Source organism: Mustela erminea, chromosome 9 (assembly GCF_009829155.1).
Source record: "Mustela erminea isolate mMusErm1 chromosome 9, mMusErm1.Pri, whole genome shotgun sequence".
Classification (NCBI taxonomy): domain Eukaryota; kingdom Metazoa; phylum Chordata; class Mammalia; order Carnivora; family Mustelidae; genus Mustela; species Mustela erminea.
This window is the reverse complement of record NC_045622.1, coordinates 51,495,714-51,519,777: the sequence shown is the minus strand read 5'-3', so window position 1 is coordinate 51,519,777 and position 24,064 is coordinate 51,495,714. Positions and strand designations below refer to the sequence as shown.

At 46.1% G+C, this 24,064-nt stretch overlaps 1 protein-coding gene across 7 annotated transcripts in view; it reads right to left on the bottom strand.

The window, feature by feature from the left end:
* TENM4 (teneurin transmembrane protein 4) overlaps window positions 1–24,064 on the bottom strand; it is a 720,251-nt gene that overhangs the window by 96,027 nt on the left and 600,160 nt on the right. For 6 of the 7 annotated variants that reach the window (XM_032357369.1, XM_032357368.1, XM_032357365.1 and 3 more), the window contains 2 exons: window positions 16,929–16,955; window positions 9,526–9,672 (listed from right to left, as the gene is read on the bottom strand). In XM_032357369.1, coding sequence (XP_032213260.1) covers window positions 9,526–9,672; window positions 16,929–16,955 — 174 coding nt within the window. The remainder of the gene's footprint in view (window positions 1–9,525; window positions 9,673–16,928; window positions 16,956–24,064) is intronic. The other variant, XM_032357367.1, reaches the window with a different exon arrangement.

Sequence of the window (24,064 nt, the reverse complement as noted above, 5' to 3'; positions counted from 1 at the left end):
TGACATAAATACCAAACATAGTACATGTCCCCAAATCTAGCAGAATGCTGGATACACAGTAAGCACTTACTAAGGGGTAGTTTCCCTTCCTATCCCTGAGTCTACAATATGGCTCACCAAAGTGAAGGGCCATTTGTCCGTGGTCTGCTCACCTCCCATATTCATCTCGAGATGTGGAAGAAAGGCCTCCTCTGACCCCGGCACAGTCCTGCGCTCTAACTCAGGGCTCCTGTCCCAGCTCCCAGAAACACCCACTGATCGCTTAGCAAAGCCCCTGTCTTCTCCTGCGGACGGCGGGCTCCATCACAGTCTCGTGCTACCCCTGTCAGACGTTGCTTAAACACATAATTACAGCCTGAGCTGTGGGTTATTTGCATTCTGCTATTGATGTTAGCATGACAGATTCAGCTGCCGCATCCATAACTCTGCAGAAATGCTCCATTATTCAATCCCAGTGAGCAGGGACGCTGACCATTAAATCAGCGAGTACAATTGAAGGGCCGTGAGAAGTCATGGCTAATTTGAAATTTTATTAGCTATTGCCTGCTCTTGTTTACCACCGAAGCAGACTCTGGAAGCCGGGCTTTTACCTCTTTATAAACACTCTGCTCTGTGGCATCTTGGAAGAACTGCTTCCTGTTCTCTAATCCTGGGGGCAGGTCAGCCAGGAATTATTACTATTAATATTATATTAAATGTTGATGATGATGATGAAGACCACAGACATTGTGCTAAATGCTTGACAAGGAATGCTTTCAAGGAATGTGTCATTGAATCTTCCCTGCTCTGTGAGGTAGCCACTGTTGTCAGCATCACCCTCATGTAATTATCTTATTTTTTTAAAAGATTTTTTTATTTTTTGGAGCAAGAGAGAGAATCTCAAGCAGACTCCCTGCTGAGTGTGGAGCCCGATGCAGGTCTCAATCTCATGACCCTGGGAGCTTGACCGGAGCTGAAATCAAGAGTTGGACATTCAACTGACGGAGCCACCCAGGCGCCCCATCACCCTCACTTTAGAGAAGGAACTGGAGATTCAAAGTGGTAAAATAACTTGGTCAAGTTTGTGTAGTCCAGGGCTGACTTGGAATCTGAGCCCAGGTCTTTCTTAAATATGAAAGGGTCTTTGAGTCCTGAAGAGACTTTTGGGAACTATTTCTTAAGTGAAAAGCATGAATTTAGGAGTCTTGCTGAAATACCACTCTTCCGTGCCCTTCTGGCTCCCTGAGTGACCTCAATCACAGTACTTGCTCCCCCTCTCCTCACTCTACTGTAGATTTTCTCTGTCTCCTTCCCCAGACATGGAGCTCATTTTAGTATGCCTGTGTCTCCTTCTCTAGCTTCTGCCCCGGCTTTATCCTTGCTTCAGGAATCAGGCCGCCCCACACTCCTTTTATCTTTCCTTTTCTTTCTTTCTTTTTTTTTTTTTTTAAGATTTTATTTATTCATTTGACAGACAGAGATCACAAGTAGGCAGAGAGGCAGGCAGAGAGAGAGAGGAGGAAGCAGGCTCCATGCTGAGCAGAGAGCCCCATGCAGATGTGGGGCTCGATCCCAGGACTCTGGGATCTTGACCTGAGCCTAAGGCAGAGGTTTTAACCCACTGAGCCACCCAGTTGAAAAACAAATGGTCCTTTCTTATGATCAGAGGCCCTTTGGGATCCAGTTGGCCATTCTACTGGAAACGGAAGTCTCAGCAAGGCTGAGACTCAAGTCTGTTGACTTAGAAAATGTCCGTTTTTCGTTTGTATGCTCTTTCCACTGATAGACCCTTCTTGTGACAAACAGAAAGACAAACAAAAAACACCAAGAAAATAGGGAGGATTTTTTCTCTATTTCCTTAAAATTTTCAGTAAAACCCTTCTGAACTCGAAACCCCAACTTTTGGAAAAGAACATTCCCCCCCACCCCAAGAAACATCCTTTTTTCCTTCTCTCTCTGTTGACATGGTGAAAGTGAAGGGGGTAGAAGGAAATGGAGCGGGGGCCACTGAGGCTCCTGGAGGCTGGAGGGCGGCAATGCCAGACCCAGCAGTGATGGGCAAGGGGAAGCAGGGAGGAAGTGTCCAGTAGAGTCAGTCAGACCAGGGAGTAAAAAGAAAGATGGAAAAAAAAGGAGGCGGGGAGAAAAAAAAAACAGACAAAAGATGCAGGTCTCTGGGGCACCAAATGAACATTTTCCAAAGGGCTTCAAGTTCTTGTGACCCCTGAGCTTGAAGCGCCCGCCCCAGGCTAAAATGTTACATTGTGCACGTGCACGCAGGGCTGGTTTCTGCTAACATTTCCACTTCAGTGCTACTGACTTGGGATAAGGGCCATGCTGTTTCCTCCAGCCCCCTCCTCAGTCCTGCTCTGCTGTGGGGTGTCAAGCGACCTTGAGAACCAGGGAGTGGGGAACAGGAGAGAAAAAAAAAACCCAGGCTAGAAGCCTGAAGAGCCAGCTCCTCCGCTGGCTGTATCACTTTCTCGCTGTGAGACCTTGGGCACACCCCTTCCTACCCCTGAGACATCATTTGTTCATGGGAAACCAGGAGAGTGAGTTTTGCCAGTCCCTCAGCATTGCTGGTGGCTTCCTGGGCTGTAAAGAGTAAATGAGTCATTCAGTGAAGTTCTGGGGTCCTCCCCATTCCGATGGCCATTCCCCAGAGCCCCCTCTGCAGACAGGTGCTATGGCACAAGTATGGGACAGGTCCCCTGCCATCAGTCCCTGGTCCTGAGTAGCAGTGGCTTTATGCTCATTTTGTGATCCTAACAGCTACCATTGAGGAGTGGGACCCTGGTGGACTCCCTCCACGCTTATTGTTGGTGTCCTCCTCAGTTAGGCGGGGGTTCATGGGGCTGCCTCTGGGGTTACCTGACCTAACCTCCTGGCCTTTCTATGCTGTGGGCCCTTTCTATGCTGGTGGCTGGTCACCTGCAACTCCCTCAGAAAGCCAAGGGTGTGCATGAGAGTCCTACCGAAGGTGGTGGCTCAGCTAGCCTTCTTGGCTTTGCAGACGAGGACCCTGGAGCTTGGGTTCAGTGACCGACTCAGCATTATCCTGCAGTGAAGTGTGGCAGAGCTGGCAATTTGGTTTCTTTTCTTTCTGCAAGTCCAGCCATTAGGCACTATGCCAGAGTCTACATCTTTCTCTGTCCGTGCTTTGGGCATTCTAGTTCCTCCACAGAGGGCAGGAATGGACTTGTTGACCTCTCTACCCCAAATGCGGAGCATGATGCCTTGCACACAGTGAGCATCAAAACTTGTTGAATGAATGAACAAAGGAATGAATGATCATCTGAAGACCCCAGAGCTAAGCAGCTCAGTCGCTCTGGGCTGTGGGGGTATGGTGGAGAGAGCTCATTGCTCTCCTTAGAAAGGAGGCACAGGGACAAGGCCCGTCCCTTTGGAACCCACTGTGTGGACAGACAGGGAGAAGACCGTCATGCCTCTGGCACAACAGAGTGCTGGGGAAGAAGAAAGAGATGGGGCCGTGGAAGCCGGAAGGTGGGAACCCAGCTTGGGCTGCAGGCTGGGTTGTATCCTGGAGGATGGAATGCTTGAACTGGGACCAGAGGGGTGGACACGAGCCAGCTGAAAGGAGAACAAAGATGGGAGCAGGTGCGGGAAATTCACGGCCGAGCAAACTTCGTGTTGTAGTTGTTTGCATGGTCCTTATACTCATGGCTCCGCAGACAACATGTGACACGTCCTCCTCTTTCTGCGGGCTTAGCTGCTGCCCCCGCTCCACAGCCCAGCCACCAACCTCATCTCTCTGTAACCACAGAGCGGCCTTACAGCAGCCGGGGAATAGCACCCAGGGAGGCCCTGGGGATGGGGCCTGGAATGGGCCTCCCTCCTCTGTACACATCTGGGAGAAGTTTTTGTCATTTGCTATAATAGACTCTGTGCCTTCTTTAAAAAGGCTTTCAAAATCTCTATCTGCCCCTTGCAACACAGGATTTTTTAAAGGTCAATTTCTCTCTTGTCTCTTATCACAAGAAACGTGGTTTAGAGATAGTCTGAAGGGTGACCGAATTCTATGGCTTTATGGGAGCTCTCCGTTGCAGCAGTGGGAGATGGGGAGGGGGAGGGAGGGCAGAGAGCTTTGTTCTCTGCTCTCCTGAAATTCCTCCTTCCAGGTGGCATCTATCAATGATTGCAATCCTCGATCGTTTTTCATGGGACCGACAGTGCCTGAAGAGATTATCACACCTTGAAGCTGCTTACAAATCCTTCATCCAAAGGGGTCTGGTTGTTTTAAGATTCCAGGGGACTTTATATTCTAGTTTCTTTCTTTGGACGCACCCATTCTGTTCTAATCCTAGCTTTCCTGCAGATCCACAGTGTGACGTTGGGCACATGACTTCAGCTCACTGAGCCTCAGTTTCCCTGCATGGAAATCTCTGTCCTGCATGTCTGTTTGCGAAGGGCTGGACATCACATCCACAGAGCACCCAGCATGGTGCCTGGCACCTGCGGATGCTCTCTAAACTATGGCTTCTCCCTTCTTTTATGTACACTTGAATTATTTCCCTTCTAGCAAGGAGCAAGGGACAGTTTGGAATACGAATTTTAATCAAGAGATGAAAAAGGTCAAAATACACTATTATATGCAGAGACACATTGTGATCTGACGTGAAATAAGTAGTGTGTAAAATTTCATGAAGAGCGTATTCCAATTTTTTAAAATAATTATTTATATATGGATATGTGTATGTACATTTATCTATAATAAATATGCTTCTGTGCTTCCAGGCAGTAAGGTGCAGGAGAACAGGAACTGACCTTTGCAGGTGAGGGACTTGAGGCTTAGAGAGGGAGCAAACGGGAGAGCCAGGGCTGAAATCCCGGTGGTCTGGGAAGAGATCCTGCACTTTTCACTGCTGGGCTGTGCTGCCTCTCGGGCACAGTGAGCCCACCTGCCATCCTCACAGCGTGACCCGGCAGGGCAGGCATTCTTATTCTCACTTTCCAGACCCTTCACATGTTGGGGCCACAGTTTCACCATCTCTAAAATGGGCAAGAAACGAACATGCTCCTTCAGAGTGTCTCTATGTCACAGCTGAGAAGACACATGCCAGCAATTCAGGAGGTTTTCACAGACCAAAGGACACGAAGGAGGCACATCTCCTTGTCAAGTGGTTCAGGGCCTCTCCACCTGCTGGCTTTGTTGGTCCCTTACTGGCCAGTGCTCTGGTGACATCTGGAGGCACGTAAGGGTGAGGGGAGAGAGGATCAGCGGACTGGGGGGGGGGGGGGTGTCACTGCATCATAGTCAGGATCTGTGTTCTGTTTTCAAATCTACACAATCACCATGAATGAAAACAAACAACGCTAAACCCAACTCAGCCATACTGTTAACTTTTTTCCTTTTTTGTCTCACAGTTTAAAAATACTGCAACAGCATTCTTCATGAAGCTTGAAATTCAGGTTTAATTTGGAAAGGACTGCTTTAGGCCTAGCAAAGTGGGAAAGAAGAGAAGCCACCAGTTTCCAGATAACTTGAAGAGCCAACGGTTGGGTTTTCGATGGAACCATGAGTCTGAGGTCCAGACACACTGAAAAGCTCTAATGTGGTCAGAACCTCACAGAGAATGGCAGTTTCTGCCACCCCCCAGCTGTGCAGATTTCCTCCTCATACAGAAACAGGAAGGGTAACACCACAGCCATCGAGTCTGCGGAGTGGATGCACAATTGCTTTGCAAACCGTAAAATATCACACGAGTTATCATTCTTAGCCTCTGTTCGGCTTTGGGAACTGTGGCAGCTCCTCTAAGTTTGAGGAAGTACTCGCAGTGCATTTCTAGGGGGAGGATGAACCACTGTCAGGTAGGAGAGCTCTGGGGACACAAAGGCGTGTGGAACGGCTCAAGAGTCTTGGGTCCTAAGTTCAGGCCAGGGCACTGACGTTGTGTGTGACACTGATGTGTGCGATGTAACGTGCCCTTTCTACAACACGCAGGGGGTAGAAGGAGGGAGCCAGAGTCCCTGTTCTGTGTCTTTTCTAGTCCTGTTACTTGACATTCAACTCTGGTAATCCCTGCTCCAAGCTCCTGAGTTACATCAGCCAGTAAGAGTCCCCCAGCTAGACTCGAGCACTTTCCCCTGTCCCTGACTTCATCTGGGATTATGCTGTGTCTCAAATCATGGCTAAAATAAAAGCATTTATTCCATTCTGCCTCCACTAGATTTAGTTGTTAGGAGAGCAATTTCGTCCAAATGACTGTGGGCTTCCTGAGGGAGAAAGATCAGGCCATATCTCCTCAGAAAGGAACATGGTGCCTTGTGGACAGGAGGAGCCTGGCCAATGTGTGCTTGACCGAACTGAAAACAGCCCAGTCCTAAATATGGCTCACCACTGTGAGCCTGCCCCATTACTTCCTCCATGAAAACTAACCCTATTTGGCCAAGACACAGAGAAATAGGCCAGTGAAGATAGCCTTGCCCTTTCTAGTGCTTGGGACAGTCTCCTCTTTATGGTTGTTTCATCTGTGCTACCCTGCAAATCTGGGATCCTGTGCACCATCTCCTTGGCTCCCCCAATGGGTGGAGAGCCCGCTGAACTGAGAGGACCGTGGCTGAGACATTGTCTCATTTCAGAGTTAAGAGCCCTAGGCTCCCCTATTGATCTGGTCTCCCCCAGTGGTTGTCTTTCCAACCATGATGGCCCATGGATGTCTTCCTGGCTAGAGACTGGAAGCCTCACAGGACAGGGACCATATCATAGTTCCCAGTAGGATACTCAGGCATTTGATAATATTAGTTCAATGAGAGGATGCCCCTTCCCCATGGCAATGCTCCCCCTGCAATGCAACTGCAGGCTTCTTATTTCTCCTTCCAGACTGTGAACTGTACAAGGCACAGGGACTGTGTCTTATTTGTCTCAGGTCCCAGGACCCAGAACGGGGCCTGATGCAGAGCAGACATTCAGTTAATGTTTGTTGAGTGAGTCAACAAACTCGGGCTACAGTGCTATCACGTGGCTTTGCTGAGAGATATGGAAAAGTTCGTTCCAGTCTATAGAATGCTCCATAAAGGCAAGAGGTGTCATTTCCTGCAACTGAGGATTTTTTGATAGTTCTTTTCTAGTCCTTCCTGGTTCATCTATCACAATGGCCGGAGGAGACCCCATTTCCTCAGGGCCTGAATTAACCCTGTTTCTTAGGATGGGAAGCTCTTTCACCCACCAGAGCTGTGGGGCTCTGGGCTCCTGCGTGCTCGTGCCCTGTGTAACACTGGTGACTTCTAGCCCCGGGACAGCTGGCTGAAGGATGGCCAACAGGATACACATGTGTGCTTCATGTGAGGGAACAGGGAAACTTCTTCCAGAACCTATTCTTGTATGTGTGCCCTTTCCCCACATTTCTCAAGGCCACTCAGTTCTTTGGCTGCCCAGATGTTCAACAGCTGTTTGAGGGCTTTGGCCAAGACCCTGCCTTCTTGACAGGGGAATGACTTCATGGTGCAACTCTTGTCCCCTTTCCTTCTAATTACATGAAGTTATTGTTGGTCACGAGAACTGCCTCTACAGGCAAAGTGAAGAAGGCTGAGGAGAGATGCAGATAATTTAGGCTGACATCTCTTTCCTATGAAGAACAAATATTATTGCACTTTTTCTTGCCTGAAGACAGGGATGCTTGGGACCCTAGCTGTGTCTTGCTCTGCTTTGCCCATGATGATCTCTCTGATCAGAAAATCCTTTCCTTTTTTCTTTAAATAATAATCTTTTAATTTTTTAAAATAATCTTTTAATTTTTTAAAAGATTATTTGTTTATTTGACAGGGATACAGAGACACACACCAAGAGAGGGAACACAAGCAGGGGGAGTGGGAGAAGCAGGCTTCTGGCCAAGCAGGGAGCCCGATATGGGGTTCGATCCCAGGACCCTGGGATCATGACCGGAGCCAAAGGTAGATGCTTAATGACTGAGCCACCCAGGTGCCCCAGAAAGCCCTTTCCTTTCCAAGAAATACCTGTCTACTCAAGTATCACCTCCCTGGTGAATGTTTCCTTGCTCCCACACCAACCAATATATAAGTCTGCACAGAATTCACACTGTCCACTAGCCCTTCACCGTGGGTTTTTCCTTCCCCACCTGAATTCCTAGAGCACAGTGAGAAGATTTTGTTATCTTTGTGCCTGGCCTAGGACTTGGCCCCATAGGAGGAACTGTGGATGTTTATGGAGTATAAGAATTAGTAGATTTGGTAGGGTTCATGGTGATGAAGGGGCATTTCAACCCTGCAAGGTCATAAGAGGAGAACTTGGACCCACTGTTTCTGCCGAGCTACCAAGGCTCAATCCCACGAGCTCCTCGTGGACAACTATTCCATTGGGCCCAGACCCGGGCACATAGGCCTGATCACCTCCTGGAGGCAGGCAGCAGGTAGATGGACCAAAAGCCAGTTAGACCAAGCTCAGTGGTTTGAAGTAGCCCTTTCCAGGCTGCTGGAGATGATAGAAGGTAAATGAATTAGAATAATCACAATAAACACTCGTGGCCTTTTAATCCATATGGCACTCTGAGATCACAGAGTCATTCTAAGTAGAAAATTCCCAGAGGTTGGGGTGCTGAGTAGGTGGCCTGCTGATTTCCTACTCTGTGCTGTACGCTTACCAAGTCCCTGTGAGCATCCATGTTTAGGTGCTACATAAACACATTAGGACCAGGCCAGCTGTCATGCCATTGTTAGAAAGTAATGGTTGACGGTTTCAAATATTTTTCATTTCTCTATCTTTTTAATCTCTCCTACTAGCCTCCTGAGATTAGGAGAGTCAGGAAGAATCAATCTGTCTTCTAAGGGAGAGTGATAATATTTATTCAAGTAACACAACAGAAGAAATAAGGCTAATGCTAGGGCCAATCTAAAGACTGGAATGGTCGTCATGATCTAATTGCCCATTGCATGAATACAAAGTGTGAGGCCCAGAGACATTAAGTAACTTGCTTAGGATACACAGGGGATCGATAGGGATTGGAACCCTGGTCTCTTCTCTCCCAGCTGAGAAATATTCCACAAGACTAGGCTTTTCTTCCTTAGGGTCTGGACTGTGCAGCACTTGAAAAAAACCCAATTAACTGAGACCCATTCTAGGAAAAACCCCCAGGGTCAGAGGTTGTGGGGGGCAAAGGTGGCTTGGTGGGGGTTACTACCAGAATCAGGGGAGCAGGCATCACAACCGAAGGTAACTCAACCTGCCTCTGGGGGAGAAGCATCCATTCTGCTACTTTCTGTGACACAAAATTGGACGGGCCTCTTCTTGTCCATTTCCAGTGAGGGGGATTGCACTACTGTACCAGGCAACACATCCCACTATTGAATTGCTAGAAAATTCTTTTTTCCGTATGCCTTATTCTCTCCACTGGCTGTCAGATGGCCATTAATTTCATTTCTGTTATTTCATTTAAATTAATTAAGATGGAACAACTAGAGACATGTACTCATTCCTTCTACCACATGTGCAGTTTGATGCGCACCTGTTGCCCTGGACCCCCGCCCGACCCCCGCCCAAGCTGTACGGCGTCCCTAGGGCTGGGGACATACCTCCATCATTGTCTTTGCCATCACCGCAGGCGGTTTCCATGGACGTGTCGCAGCCTGCTCCTCTCCAGCCAAGCTGGCAGACACAGTGCCAGCCATTTAGGTCCAGGGTACATCTGCCATTGCCGTTGCACAAGCCAGGGCAACCCTCTGCAAGGCAAAGCATATAGTATGGAGCTCTGACCGTCCACAGCCACCTGTAGTCACACACACTCGTGCTCCTCCTGCCTGCTCGGGAACTGCTCTCAGGTCCACCAGCACACCGATGCCCTCAGCACCCCGGGAGGCCTGAAATATCCCCCTTGGAAAAGTGATCAGGATCCCCAAGGGGAAATCTGTGGATATGAGCCTGATGGGTGACTGACGAAACTTCTGCCTGATCTTTGCTCCATGTTCACTCTTGTGTGTTTTTCCCGTTTCTAGGGGCTGTTTGAAACAAAGGAATCACCTCTCCATGTACTCCTTATGTTCCCTCAGCACTTCTGAGTCTCATTCTAGAAGGGCTATCCTTTTTACTGGGGGAAGTACTATTGTACTGGTACTCGTACTGGACCCTAGGTTTTTCGTTTATTTTGTCACATTTTCTCCTGAATGACTGTCTTTGCTTTGAGGAAGAAACCTTGGGTCTTCTCCTTCCCATCTTCTCTATCACAACTAGGAAGAGGGTTCTGCATGCAGGACCCCGACGACTGCCATGAGAGAGATGATCTAGGGCTGTCTGGGATTGCAAACGCAGTTATGGGCAGGCTGCCCTTCCCCGATTTTGTTCATCGGTCTCTCCGGGTGCCTGTCATGTATCAGGCACCTTCTCTCTCTGGGCTAGCACGGCAGGTAGAGAGATGGACAAGACCTACTTCTTGCAGGCTACCAGAGAAGACAGATTTGTATAAGCAAAATATTCCACTGCTAAATGCTCTTGGGGAGAGGTACACAGCCTGGTGGGAACCAGATACGGGAGAGGCCATTGTCTGGGGGAACCTCGGGTGACGGCATCAAGAAGGGTCAGGTGATGTTTAATTCTGCCGTGGTCCCAATTTGCCCATATCATAAGGTAGAGAATTATCCTTACCAGTCGAGTAGATTTACAGGTTTTTTATTACCACCCTTTTGAAACCTTCTCTTTGAGTTCATGGCTCAGAAATCTATGTCTGAGAATCTGTTAAATTACATGGTTCACTTCAGCCTCTCTTTGGCCCTTGGTTTTCATTCAAGTCTTCATTTTAACACCTGCCAACTCCTTCCTCAGAGAGGCTACCAAAAAAAACCCCCCCAAAACAACAACAACAAAAAACCCCCCCACAAAACCACCTTTCATTGGCCTGCCTTCTGTGTCTTCTCTCTGGCCCTATGCAGTCTCAGGGAAGGGTATGAATGTCAAAGTCATCTATATAACTAAATTTATTATGAGCAGCAAACTGCTACAAATATGGCTATAAAGTAAATTTTCTGCCACAAAATAACTGAAAATTGACCACTTATTCTTAAATGGGACAAAGGTGAATGTAGCTGTCCAATACAAGATGTAGGCCATGGCAGGGACACCCTGAATGACCCACCAATTAGAATATAAAACTTTAGTGTTTCAAGGCCTGTTAGTAGTTGGCTTTTATTACAAAGTAAAAGAAAAGAACCTGTTCATTTGTATTTGAGATGTTCAGACAGCAGCCAATCAATCACTCTGGCCACCTGTTTGTCATTCAAAGGAAGAAATAGTTATTGACTGGGCACTCCAAGCCTAGCAGGGATCCTTGCAGAAGCCTATTGGGAAGGGTGGGAAGCCACCAGCATGGCTCCCTGCAGGTGACAGGGACAGCAGGTGTACAAGCGTAGGGACAGTGCTGTGGCATGCAGGAGATCAGCCAGGCATCCGGACCCGGCTCCCAATACCAGCCACCCTTCCTGGTCCAAACAATGAGAGACCCCCTCTTTCCCCAACTAGTCCCATTTAGATGTTTATCCATCCAGTTGGATGGCCTTTCAACGGAGCCTCATTTGTATTTGAAATCAGTCTTGGAGGAAGGAAGTTGAGCCCAATTGTTAAGAAGGGTAGTAGATTGCTTTCTCCTGCTCCAAGATGTAGCCTCCCATCAGCGGCAAAGAGTACAAGCCTGGATGCCTTACCCGCCTGGTTCACCATGGTGGCCTCGCTTAATTTCTTTGAGCCTCAGCCTACTTATACAATGGGGTTGCTCAGGGGATTAAATAATATAATGTATGCATGATGCACAAAGTCTGACCTACAGCTTAAAGACGGTATATGAGTCTTCTACTGACTTTTACCTCCTGTTTTAAGTAGAAGGCATACACTAGCATGGATTGCACCCATAACCTCACATAGGTTCACAGAATGGCAATATAGAGACTTGAGGCACTTGTCTAGGTCAATGTCACCCAACTTTGTCTGTGAAGGCTCAGATAATAAATATTTTAGTCTTGTGAGCCATAGGGTCTCAGTTGTAATTACTCAAATCTGCTATTGTAGTGGGAAAGTAGCCAGATATAACGTACATCAATACGTCAATGAATGACGGCTGTGTTCCAATAAAACTTTATTTACAAAAACAGATGACGGGCTAGATTTGGTCTCTGTGCTGTAGTTTGCCACCTGCTGGTTTAGAGGCTTCAGGACAGCAATACAATGACAGTTGCCATCTACTGAGGGTCTACCATGGCTTGCCACTGTGCTAGACACTTCACATAAATTACTTTCAAAATAAATAACTTTTTGTTATTTTTCCAGTTCCTGATTTTCTAAGGCAGTTCCAATTTTACACCACTTAATCCTAAATTGTAAATTAAAACCTCATGCTGTAACACAGTGTGGACTTTGGAACTGGGCAGACCCCAATTCAAATCCCCATACCACCTTTTTACTACCCACGGGATGACTGGCAAATCATTTAACTCTCTCTGCCTCAGTATTGTCATCTATAAGATGGAGGTAATGCCTAATTTGAAGCGTTGCTGGGAAGATTAATGAGATAATGCATGTTAATTATTTAGCATGGTGGGTAACCTAAGTAGGCATTCAATAAATGACAGGTGCTATTATTATTATTGAATTGATTTGTCTTAATGTTGCATAACTTCAAGAAATTCACAAAACCAGAAAATAATCTTCGTCAGTCCCAACTGTATAAATGTCTGGGTCAAGAGCTATGGTCCTCATAATACAAACCTTGCCAAAGACAGCTGAGATGAGCCCAACAACATGGTCATGGGGGTTAACATGCAGCTCAGTGGGAGGCAGCAAGATGGGTTCAAGGCCACAAGTCCCAGCCCAGGGCCACTACTTCATGCTTTCCTAGTACTCTGTCCTCCTTGGAAGCAAGTTTCCCAAGTACATGTAAATTATTAATTTTGTAATTAGTTTAATGTCTTATTCCCTCCATTAGAATATAAACTCTGTAAAGGCAATGTTGGCTTTAATCCAGAGCCTTGCATACAGCAGGTGCTCAACGGGTATTTGTTGAATCAATGAATGAGACAAGAGACTGGGTTCTAGTACCTGCTGCCTAACTTGTGGGATCTCTGCAAAGTTACTTTTCCTCTTTTGGCCTCAGTTTTCTTATCTAGAAAATGAAGGTTCAGACAAGTTGATGTATTAGGTCCTTCCAGTACAACTGACCCAAAAGAGAGGCTCAAAACTTTAGTCAGCACCTATAGGATGCCAGGGAGGGGTGTTCATTCTAGGGCATCCAGAGATGAGATACATCCTCTGCCCTTGATATTTTACACTCTATTTACCTATACCTTACTTTGTTCCAGGAAGGACTTGCAATGGGTCTCATACTCTCAAGCAATACGTCTCAAAGTGAATTTTGCAGAATGCCAGTTCCATGAGGTCCTCAAAACCAAGCTTCTGCGGTCAAGTACATTTGGAAAACATTTTATCCTATAATCTCACTCTAGAAAGTCACACTGAACATTAATACCTTAAAGGCTCCGAGGGTCTTACAAGGAAGAAACCTGCTTATTTGATTATCAGGACAATTTCCAATTTGACCTCAGAACTTTCTTTCCCCTATAACCACTTATAATAATGGGGGAGATTCCACTCCACAAAGCCCTCTTTGGGAACCCCTTTCTGGTGAGCTCGTCCTGGCACACAAAGCCGAGTGCACACGTTCTGTGCTGCTCAGAGACCTCCAAGGGGGGTGAGTGTTCGCAGGGAAAGGAAGCTCTCTATGTGAAATCACAGCAACACTTTAAGTATTGTTAGTTTCCCCAAATGGACCAAGTTATACCCTGGGGATCTGCACTGTCCTCTCTGTTTCAGGGTTTCAGAGGGACCCTGAGTATTTGTGGGTTAAATGAGGATTGCTCTCAGCCAGCAGTTTCTTCTGGAGTGATCACACCCCCATTAGCCAGGATGAGGCAGCCTCCTCTGGGGTGACTTGCTGACTTTCTTAAAGCAAAATGCCCATCCTTACCCACCACTAAAGCTCATTAATTCTACAAACTCTGAGACTCATCAATAATTCAAAGAACCCAACTGACATTAACAATCCCCTCTGGAAGGACTCACATCAGGCATTTGCTAGAACCAAAATAATGTAATTTCAAGGTTTAGAGAAGACCTAAGCTTTTCAAAAGAAAAGATGCCCTTTAAATGACAAGGGACCACTTTATCTTCAGCCTTCTGTGTAAGCCTATGAAGAAGTCCCCTTGAAGCCAGCATCAGGTATGACAGGAAGGCTTTCCAAATCGTTGAAGACAGTTTTTAGTTAAGTGGCAAAGGAGCCATGTATTAACCCTATCGCCTGTTGGAACGTCCCATTTCTATATGGCTCTCCTTCTAGTCCTCTTGTACTTTTTCATCCCTACAGTCACTTCCCTAGACAAGGTCACCATCATCTCCCACCTCCATGATGGAAAGAGTCTCCTAATTGGTCTGTTTGCCCCCAATGCTCCCCCTCAACTCTTTTTTCCCCACTATGGCCAGACTAATCCTTCCAAATCACAAATGTCATCATTAAGCCACCATCCTGCTTTTAATAACCTTTAGTGGCTTTCTCATACACTTCTGCCTAAAGTTCACAATCTTTGTCTATAAGGCCCTGCCTAAATTGGAGGGATCTTCTTGCTAGGTGACCCCTGGACATTTCCCATCATAACCCTCATCACACTCATTGGAATTGTTTTATTAGTGTCTACTCTGCTAGACTGCAGCAATACAAGAAGAGAAAGCATTTCTGTTGTGTGGTATGCACATTTTCTGGTGCTTAGGAGGAGTTCAGCATTATCTGTTAACGTGCATGTCGCTTCTTTAGTATCTACTGACACAAATGGAAAACAAAGAACAAAAGTCGGCTCGTCTTTGCTGACATGATACTCTACTCAGACAAGTCTTAAGTTTGCACGGTATAGGTCTCTGAAATCTTTTTTTAAGATTAGAACCCATCATACCAGAAAGTCAGCAGGATGGGGGCCTGGTTCAAACCTAGATTTTGGTAAAAAAAAAAAAAAAAAAGTCTTTTAAAGCAAGTTATGATTTATTGGCCTAATCCAAATAAAGGTCTGGTGATATTTTCTGAACTAAAGATCAGAACAGGTGGTTTGAGGGAGAATACATATCACTTCCTGGTGAGGGTGCCAGTTTGGAAGACATGGCTTGGAGGAAGAATATTGGAAATTATGGGACATTCCTGGTGAATGATGATAGAAGAGAGAATGTTGGAAATACGGATTGGGTCAGGAAATTCAAACTCATGGCCCTGGCATTCACTACAACGGTGACCCAGGGTGGGCTCCCCAACTTCCTCAACTGCAATTTCCTTTTCCAATAAAATGAGTATAGTTATATCTTCTCCCTTAAAAAAAAAATTCAAAGAACTTGCTTAAGACTCACGGATATGAAAAAAATTCAGACAGTACGAAAAAATTCTACCAAAGAGATGGTTACATTATTAAATTTAATCCATACCGAAGATTCCTCTGATAATGATCATGTGTGAGATGCCTATTTTAAAGAGGCTCAAAGGGACTACTCTCTCTTGCCGGAATGACTACATTCTCAGCTGAAGACCAGCATGTAAAATGCAAGGAACCTTGCTTCTCAACACCAGGCATCCATCTGATGGGCCCATTAACACCTTTCCTGTACTTGGCAAAGATGTTCTGATTGGAAAGCAGTCAGTCATTTATGTTTCCCGCAAACCCTTTCCATAAGTTTTTAAACAGCTGTTGCTATCTCTTATTAAAAGCCAATTTAGCCATTTTCTTTACAATTTCAAAAATGACTCTGGCTAATGAAGTTCTCCAAATTAAGGGTGAGGATAAGAATATGATGTTAAAATAGCATCACTAATGTTTTTTGAGCATTACCCCTGCCCATTTGCTAAACACGTTATATTCATTATTTTGCTTAATCCTAATGCCAACCCTATGAGGTAGGTCCTGTTACCAAGTTCATTGTACAAAGACTCCCAAATGAAGGGAGGTTAAGTAACTTGCCCAAGGTCATCCAGTTCATTACCTGGTGGACTTGGGATTCATTGTCAGGCAGTCTGACAAGGAAGTATTTTTCCTTAACCACCAAGCACATACTCTGTGCCAGGTGATAAGTTAGGACTTCAGGATAAAATGATGAATATTGTAGGATATTTCTCCTCAGGGGGGTTGTGAACTCACATATGGGTGCACACATACCTGAACTTTCCAGACTTACTCTTAGAGGAATCAGACTTATTTGGGTAAATGGGGCACTAGCTAATAAATAAAGATGTTGAAAAGGGAATTACTTTGCCTATACGGAACACTCGTCGAACATAAACCTTACCAAACTTGGGCCTTCTCTGAAATGGAAAAAAAGAAAAAAACACAAAACAAGCAAACAGACCACCCACTTCCCAAGGTCAGGGGTCTGTGTCCCCAACTGCCCAGAGCCTGTCACAGCACCTAGCACACAGCACTAGTACTAGCAAGTGCTTCATATGTAGTTGTTGGATGAATGACCATGACAACAGTAGTGTAATGTAGTTGTTCAGACTTCTGAGCTTGCTCTGGAGCCTCTTCTTTTCTCAGGACACCCACCCTGGTCCTCAGTATCTTAATTCTGATGGACTACGGGCTGTAAGGCATGGGCAGGGTGACAGAAGATAGGGCAGAGCGAGTGAGGGGCGTATGTGTGCATGTGGAGGGAAGGACAACAGCACAATGGTAATGTCACAGACAGAGCGAGCACTTTAGGGGGAAGAATGACGCTCCGGGTGTATCAACCACCTCGTGACCAAAAACCCACCCTTTGGGGAGCAAACACTGGGACAAAGCTGGGGATGTGGCAATATCTAGACACCATGCTTCTGGGGTGTATATACATTGCTTATATACACATTTCTTCTTTTATGCTTATACACAAACACACACACAAAGACAATAGGAAAATAGAGGAAGGAAGACCATACCTTTAACTACCCTATCCAGATAGTGCGCTTGGGGAATAAAAGACAGGACATTTAAGGTAGGATCAAATAAGTGCAACACTGCCTGCCACGTACGTAACCATGCCAGGTGCTCAGGGGACCGGGTGGGGGGATGTGCCCCATGTTTGGGACAGACCGGCCATGTAGGGAAAAATAAAACCAAAGACAAGATGACATGAGAGAGAAGGAGGGAGAGCAAGCACATTCTCCAGGAAGGGTCAAAAGGAACTTCAACTCATTCTATGATCCAGGGATTCGGAAAGGTCATCATGTATAAGAAGACATATGGCTAGGGAAAATAGGAGAAAAAGGAGGATAGGAAGGTGCAGACATGGCCATGCTCCTGCTCTGTCATGGGTATTCAACTTTATGGAATACTAGAACTTGCCCTTTGTCTATCCAGAGGAGAATGCAGCTTCCATTTTAGGGAAGCAGCCATATAAGAGCAAATGTTCCCCGTCTGGGCAGAGGTGCTTCCTGGCAGCTGGAACTTAGACATATGCAAACTTGGGATCATCTCTGATACGCACTAAAGAAGTGGACTGAGTCTTTGGTCAAATATACCACCAGATTATCTGTTTGCCATTTTTGAATTTTCCATGGACACATGTGTCCACACAGACTTGAATGCAGAATGCTTGGCGTTCTCAGTAAGAAGCATTTCTCCTTGGTGCCTCTTACAGAGAATTTAAGTTGGGTCAATGGATGTCACTGTGAGAAACAAGAAAAAGAAAAGAAAACCTGGCCACTTCTCAATGCTTGCTAACTCAAAAGACAGAATGGTGTATGATCTTCCAATGGAGGGGTTGCACCCAAGCCTTGACTCACTCAGCAATCGAAGGTTTTGCTTCTCTGTGAGGATGGGTGTCAAACATTGTTCTGAAATAAACCCCATGGTGTATCTATGTGGCTGGGTCTTGAAAGCAGAGCAGCCCTCTTCGTTCCTGGCATCAATCAGTAGTGCCGTCTCACCTTCCCCACCTGGGCTCCTCATAGCTACTGGGGGGGGGGGCTTCCCACCCACCACTTTCTCTACAGCTCCCATGAGGGCTCCCACAATGGCTGGACCAAAGGCCGTCTCCTGAAGGGCGCGATGCTTTCTGCCAGAGGGGCCTCCATCCTCAGCTTGATTGTATACATGAATCCAAAGCCCGTAAGTAGGACAGGACTGCAATGGTGGGGCCTTATGTGGAAGCCCTAGGGTTCTAGCAACTGCAAGAACATTCTTCCTTTCTTCACTAAAAAAATAAAATAAAAATTTATTTTTTCAGTCCTCTGGGTAGAACAGATACTGTTGCTGGTCATCAATACATATTTGCCGCAAAAGATGGGTGGATGAGAGGCTATGTGTCTAGTTGAGGTTTCCATGTGGTCTTTGTTTCTAGATGAAATATGCTCCTGGAGGCTTCACAGCCAAGTGGAAAATTGGGAAGACGAGAATTTAACTGGGCCTGTGTGCTTCCCCTTCATTCTTATGGAGTCCATGAGAGCACAAGACGGAAGAAAAGAAAGTGGAAGAGAATGGCATATGAAAGCAAGAGTGTATAAACAAAGTTGGAAAATTCTGAATAATGAAAGACAGGGCTGGCTCACAGATAGCACAGCCCAGGAAGTGTCTCTGGCTAAGGTGAAGACTCTTGATTCTTGGTTCATCTGTCATGCCTGTCTTAGTCAAGTTGTTCATCTCATTTTTCAGGGTGACCTAAAAACCTCTTAGACATTGCCTCCTTTGATATGTCACCTGAGAACAATAATAAACAGGGTCTCCTGAACTTCCTGGCTCAGTTCGTGTTCTCAGGTTTTGGATCTGTTGAGTTGAGCACACAGCCATGATCACAGATTGTTGTAATCACTGAGCCCAGCTGCAGAAGAACCGGAGCTTCTCTCATGGGTTGGAAAGGATGACGAGGCTGGCTCTGGTGGTGAGGACAGATTATACCTTCTCTGCAGGCTAGACTCCCCAAGCCTAGGGCTGACTTCACAGAGCTCTCTTTTAATGCATTTTTGCCATGTCATTTTTAAGAAATGAGTAATAAAAATCTCTATTAAGTATAAGTATAATAATACTCTAATACCTTTAAAAAATCCTTCCTAATTTCTCTAGATCATGGGCAGGAAGAGTAGATAGTGGAAATGACTGAGGCAGACTCAGGTTACAGTGCTGTGGGTTTCAGGATACAAAATGGGCATTCGAAACTCTAAGTTCTGGTTCCATAAACCACTGTCACACAGTGATCCTGAGCCACACCATGAGTCCAGAAGCTGATAATGGCCGGTTAATACCAAATCCAAGAGTTTTCTGCAAACAGAATAGGGCTTCCTTCTACTTAAGACGAAAGGGGTAATTGGATCTTTGAAGTCCAATGCCATTTATTTATAAAAGCCACATGCAGAAGTTCATACTGTTGTCCATGCTTCTGTTGTTTGAAAATCTTGGTACATATGTCCTTGAGTATAGTCACTTAAAAAAGTCCACCATGATTTTAATATAATAACTTTCAGGAAAGATGACACAAAGTCCATGAGTTTGCACTTGTGGATGGTAGACTCAGGACTTCACAAAATTCTCGCATCTTTCTCCTCAGGACTTTGGGATGCCACTGATGACAGTAGAGTCCTCTTTCCTCTCAGGCTATGCTTATTTTTTCAACATTTGCACACATTTTCTACGTTCCTTCTCCATTCCCATCACTATGCAAGAAGCTAGAGATAGTGGAGGTGCACAGCTATTTATGATAAAAGGCACGGAGTCTGTGAGGTCTTAGATCTCTTCAGCATTTCTATGGCCTTCAACATGCAAACCTCTTTACTTGACTTGCCTGCACCCAAACAAGTTTCGAAAAGTTTATCCCAAGAAGCTTCAAGGGCCCCCTATCAAAGGTTGTGGAGAACGTGGCAAGAGGTTCTTCATCGTCATTCTCCAGGAGTTGACTCTAACAGTTGTATCACTGGTACACATCAAGCCAGATTAAACAAGGATTGTTATAGCAGGTGATGGTTAGGGTGCTTATAATCATGTAACTTCTTCAGATATTTGATAAACAATCAAAGAGATGTTCTTGTAAAACCTTGGATAGATTAATCCCCTTTGCTTTGGATGAAGGATCAATGAGTGAATGGCCAATGGCGCCCACCTGAGAGGGACTCACAGAGCCTTACTGACCTCCTTCCAGTTTCCCACCCCTTCCACGTGTGGGCTAACATCTCTCAGGACCATCGGCTCTGATAACCTGGGGTAGATCCCTGTTCATTTTCTCTCGTCCTTGCCAGCATCTGTCCTGTCAGGCCACAGGTCCTGTTGTGTGAGAGTACTTTGAAGGATGAGGATAGGGTTATCAAACAGGCTCTGACTCCTTGTGAGGGTTTTTTAAGCTCTCAGCGAAGGACTGTCTGATTACAAATGAGAAACCTGAGAGCTACCATTGAAAAGTGGACAAAGAACTCCAGAAAACTGTGTGGCCTTTCTTTACCATCTCTTTTTATCATGAAATCTGGCTGGGCTCACTTGAACTACTGCATCATCACAGTATTATTCCAGTCTGTACTCCCAGAGGAGGATTTGTGTTAAGAATCAAGATTTATATGATTGGACAGCTCTCCTGAAGCCTAGTAAATAATTCTGTGTATCTGGCATCTTGAACAATCACAGCTTTGGGGTCAAGGTTGGAATTTTACAAATGTAATCAGAAGCTGGCATTTCCCACATGTGTTTTGAGACTTTAGAAACAAGGGGCCCTGAAATGAATAAAATAATGATAGTAGAAGTGATCAAAAATGATAGTACTGTTTTCAAAGAAACAGGAAAAAAAAATTAGACACTTTCTCAAACTTAACTATGATTTTTAGCTTTTTCTAAAGAATTGGGAGGTCAAGCCCCAGACTTGAGACCCATGAAATTCCTGGAAAACACATCCCCTGAATATACTTTTAATGTCTCTGTAGTGATCATATGCTTGAAAAATAGAGCCATGTCAAATTTTCTTACCTTAACTTTTGGATGAGGAAAAACGGGTTTCAGATATGCAACTGGGAGCATTACTGACAAGAGAGTGCGGAAATGAAAAACCCCTTCTTATTTGTGGTGTATTTTTAGAAGCAGGATAACTCAGTTTTGGGATGATAGGTGCGCAGTTCTGTGGCCAGTGGAGGAGGAAGCCTCCTGGACTTGGTCATCCCTGGAGGCCTCCTCCAGCCTCCCCCGTTCTGTGAGTCACGGAGGGAGAAGACGAAGCCCCTAGCGACCACGTGGTCTGCCCATCGTGCTTTCACCAAAGACCTTTCCTGAAGACGCAAAGAGACAGATAACTCTCAACATAAGGAATTAGGATTCAGTGTGAATTGTCTTGCTTTTTGACAAAATTACTGTCGTTAGAGATGATGCGCCTGTCCATTTACCTTTCGTTCCGAAAAACCAACCTCTTCTGGAGAAAAATCAAGTAGCTTCCATGAAAGACAAGATGGACCAATGCCTCCGAAAGCAGATATTTAATTGCTACTATAATACTCTGCTCTGGGAAATGTCACTGGGGTGAAAGTATTCTTACGCTGGGGACTTGACCATAAGGAGCCCAGACTTGTCCTGGTGTTTACTGCCAGCTGGCGGGTCATCAAATCGTTCTTTCCTGTTTATGGAGGCAGTGGAGTGTGAATAAACAGGCCCTCCTCTCTTGCTTCTACTGCATGGAGGTCTCTGCCCCAGTGTCATGGATTCCAGCTTTTTCTCCGGTACAGGACATAACTATACTCCAGCACATGAACTCGCTGCACTATAATGACCTCTTGTATAGTAATGAAATCTGCTAACAAGAGAAAATGTAACACTTGGAATTTCTAACAGTTTTTGTCTTTTCCTAAATGACCCTCAAAAGGAGTGAAGTTCCCTGGAAACACAGGAAGGTGCTTCTTGTCCCCAGTTAAGGTTAAACAAGGGTTTCTCCTTCTCATTCCTATTCCAAAAGGGAAAAGAAAGCACCACCATTGTTTCTCGCCTTTGCCTCTTCTACCCCTTCCCCTGTACTGAACAAGACGACTGGAGTGTTCCTTCAGAACTAAGCTGCTGGGTTTCTCACTGGGGATGCAGCTGGCCACAGGCAGAGACCCACGGAGAGCAAGTTGCCATGCGGGGAGATTACACAGGGACAAAGGAAACGCTCACCACAAAATGAAAGGTAATAGAATTCTGAGCCAACGTCCTTTCATCTGAGCCACTATGACTAGTCGATTACTTCTTCAATGTCCTGTGACATTTTTCTGGTATTTATGACTGTCAACCTCCCTCTTGAATCATGCCCATTTACCTTGATGCATTTCTCATCTGGAGGGCAAAAAGCATCTGCAATCCCAAGGAGGAATTTGCTCTTAAACAGTGACGATGGGTGTGTGGGAGTGCAGGGCTGGGGGTGGGGGGGATGCTTTGACTTCTTGGCATCCAAACTTATTGGATATTCTTCAGGCCAGGCTGCTGAGCATCCATCCACAAGACATTAGGTGTAGCCCCACCTGCCCACCAGCGCTGGCATGAATCATCTGTGACTGGGCTCAGGGAGAATTCCCCAAGATCCCTCATCGTCATTTGACTAAGATGAGATGCTTTTATCTTATAAAAGTCTGCCATCCATAAGCTTTTTGGAACTTGGTAAGGTGAGTTGAGAACTCTGTAACTGAGTGATAGAAAACATAACGTACTCTCTCTGGACTCTGCTTTTGGTTTTAACAGAGATGCCCCCCCGCACCCCCCCAACTGGGCTGGGAGGCTAAAAGGTCAGCCTGTCCTCAGTCACGGGGAAAGGTGAGGGTGAGGGGAAAGTGGGGTTTAAAGAAGAGGGCCCCGTGAGTGATGGGGGCCACTTCTCATGAAGGGGTGTTCAGGACGATCATAAGGTAGGATGACACAGACATGAAGAGGCCACCTGGAAGCGTGTAATATGACGGTGCGGCACCTTCTGCTGGGGGCAAAGCGGGAAGGGCCACCCTGGACTCTGGAGTAGCTCTGTTAAAAGTCTGGGGTGGGCAAAATGCTTCACAGCTCCAAGCATAACGGGAATGAGGAGGCACAGCCTCCAAAGGATGCAAGCCGATGCCCCATAGCAAACCCAGACTGTCCAGTGGGGCACAGAGCAAGCAGCTGCTACAGAGACCCTGCACGGAGGCTCTGCAAACTAAGCCTCAAATTCCTGTTCTCCTTCCTACAAGCTAAGTGACCTCAAGCCTCGGGTCCCTGAGAAGGAGGGAATAACACGTGTGCCTTCAGAGGGGGACTCTTTGTAGTATGAAATAATGCAGTTAGAAGCCCTTAGCACATGCTTGGCACATCGTAAACACTCAAAAATTAGAAGCCATTATTATTGTTAAGAAGCACAAGGGCTTCTGCTGCCCTTTATCAACAGAGCGATGTTGTGGGCATGGGGATGAGGAATACGGACTAATTTCAGATCACAAAACAAAAGGAATGACGTGAAAAAACAAAAAAGGAGAAAAGCTGTGACCCCATTTGCTCAAAATGTCTCTGTCCCTTGAAAGGTCTGGGGTTCATCTCCCAGTTTCCGGAAGCCCCAAGAGGGGATGTTTAGAGTTGGAGAGGAATCCGACCTTCCAAAGCCATGTGCTTGCCATCTGATCACAGACCCTCCCTTTGCAAAAAATGGAAGGGGAAGAACTTAAAACACACACACAAACCAGTTGATTCAATAAAGAGCTTTTGGTGAGTGCTCTTTCCAGGATAATAAACCAAGCAAAACGTCTGGCTGTGTTTAAAATCAACAAAAGCAGCAGGCAAGGCAGGAAGGAGGGAATGGAGTGATGGGCTTGCTCCGAGAGCTGCCAACAGCACGGCTTCAGCAGGGGCAGCCTGAGGAGCCCCCTGAGAGCAGAGAGGAGACGAATGCAGACAGGATGGAGGCTGAGGACTGGGGAGGGAGGGATCGAGGCCTGATGGGAGGCAGATGTGGCCCGGGGCCCATGGGAAACTTTCCCCAGGATTCCAGGCCAGTGGGGGTGGGGACTAAGAGCTAAGCCTAAACCCTCTTGACCAGATCACAAGTTTGATCGTCATGGCCACACGTACCCAGCCCTACACTCTCTGCTGGCCTGTGCTACACTCTTTCTATGCATTATGATCC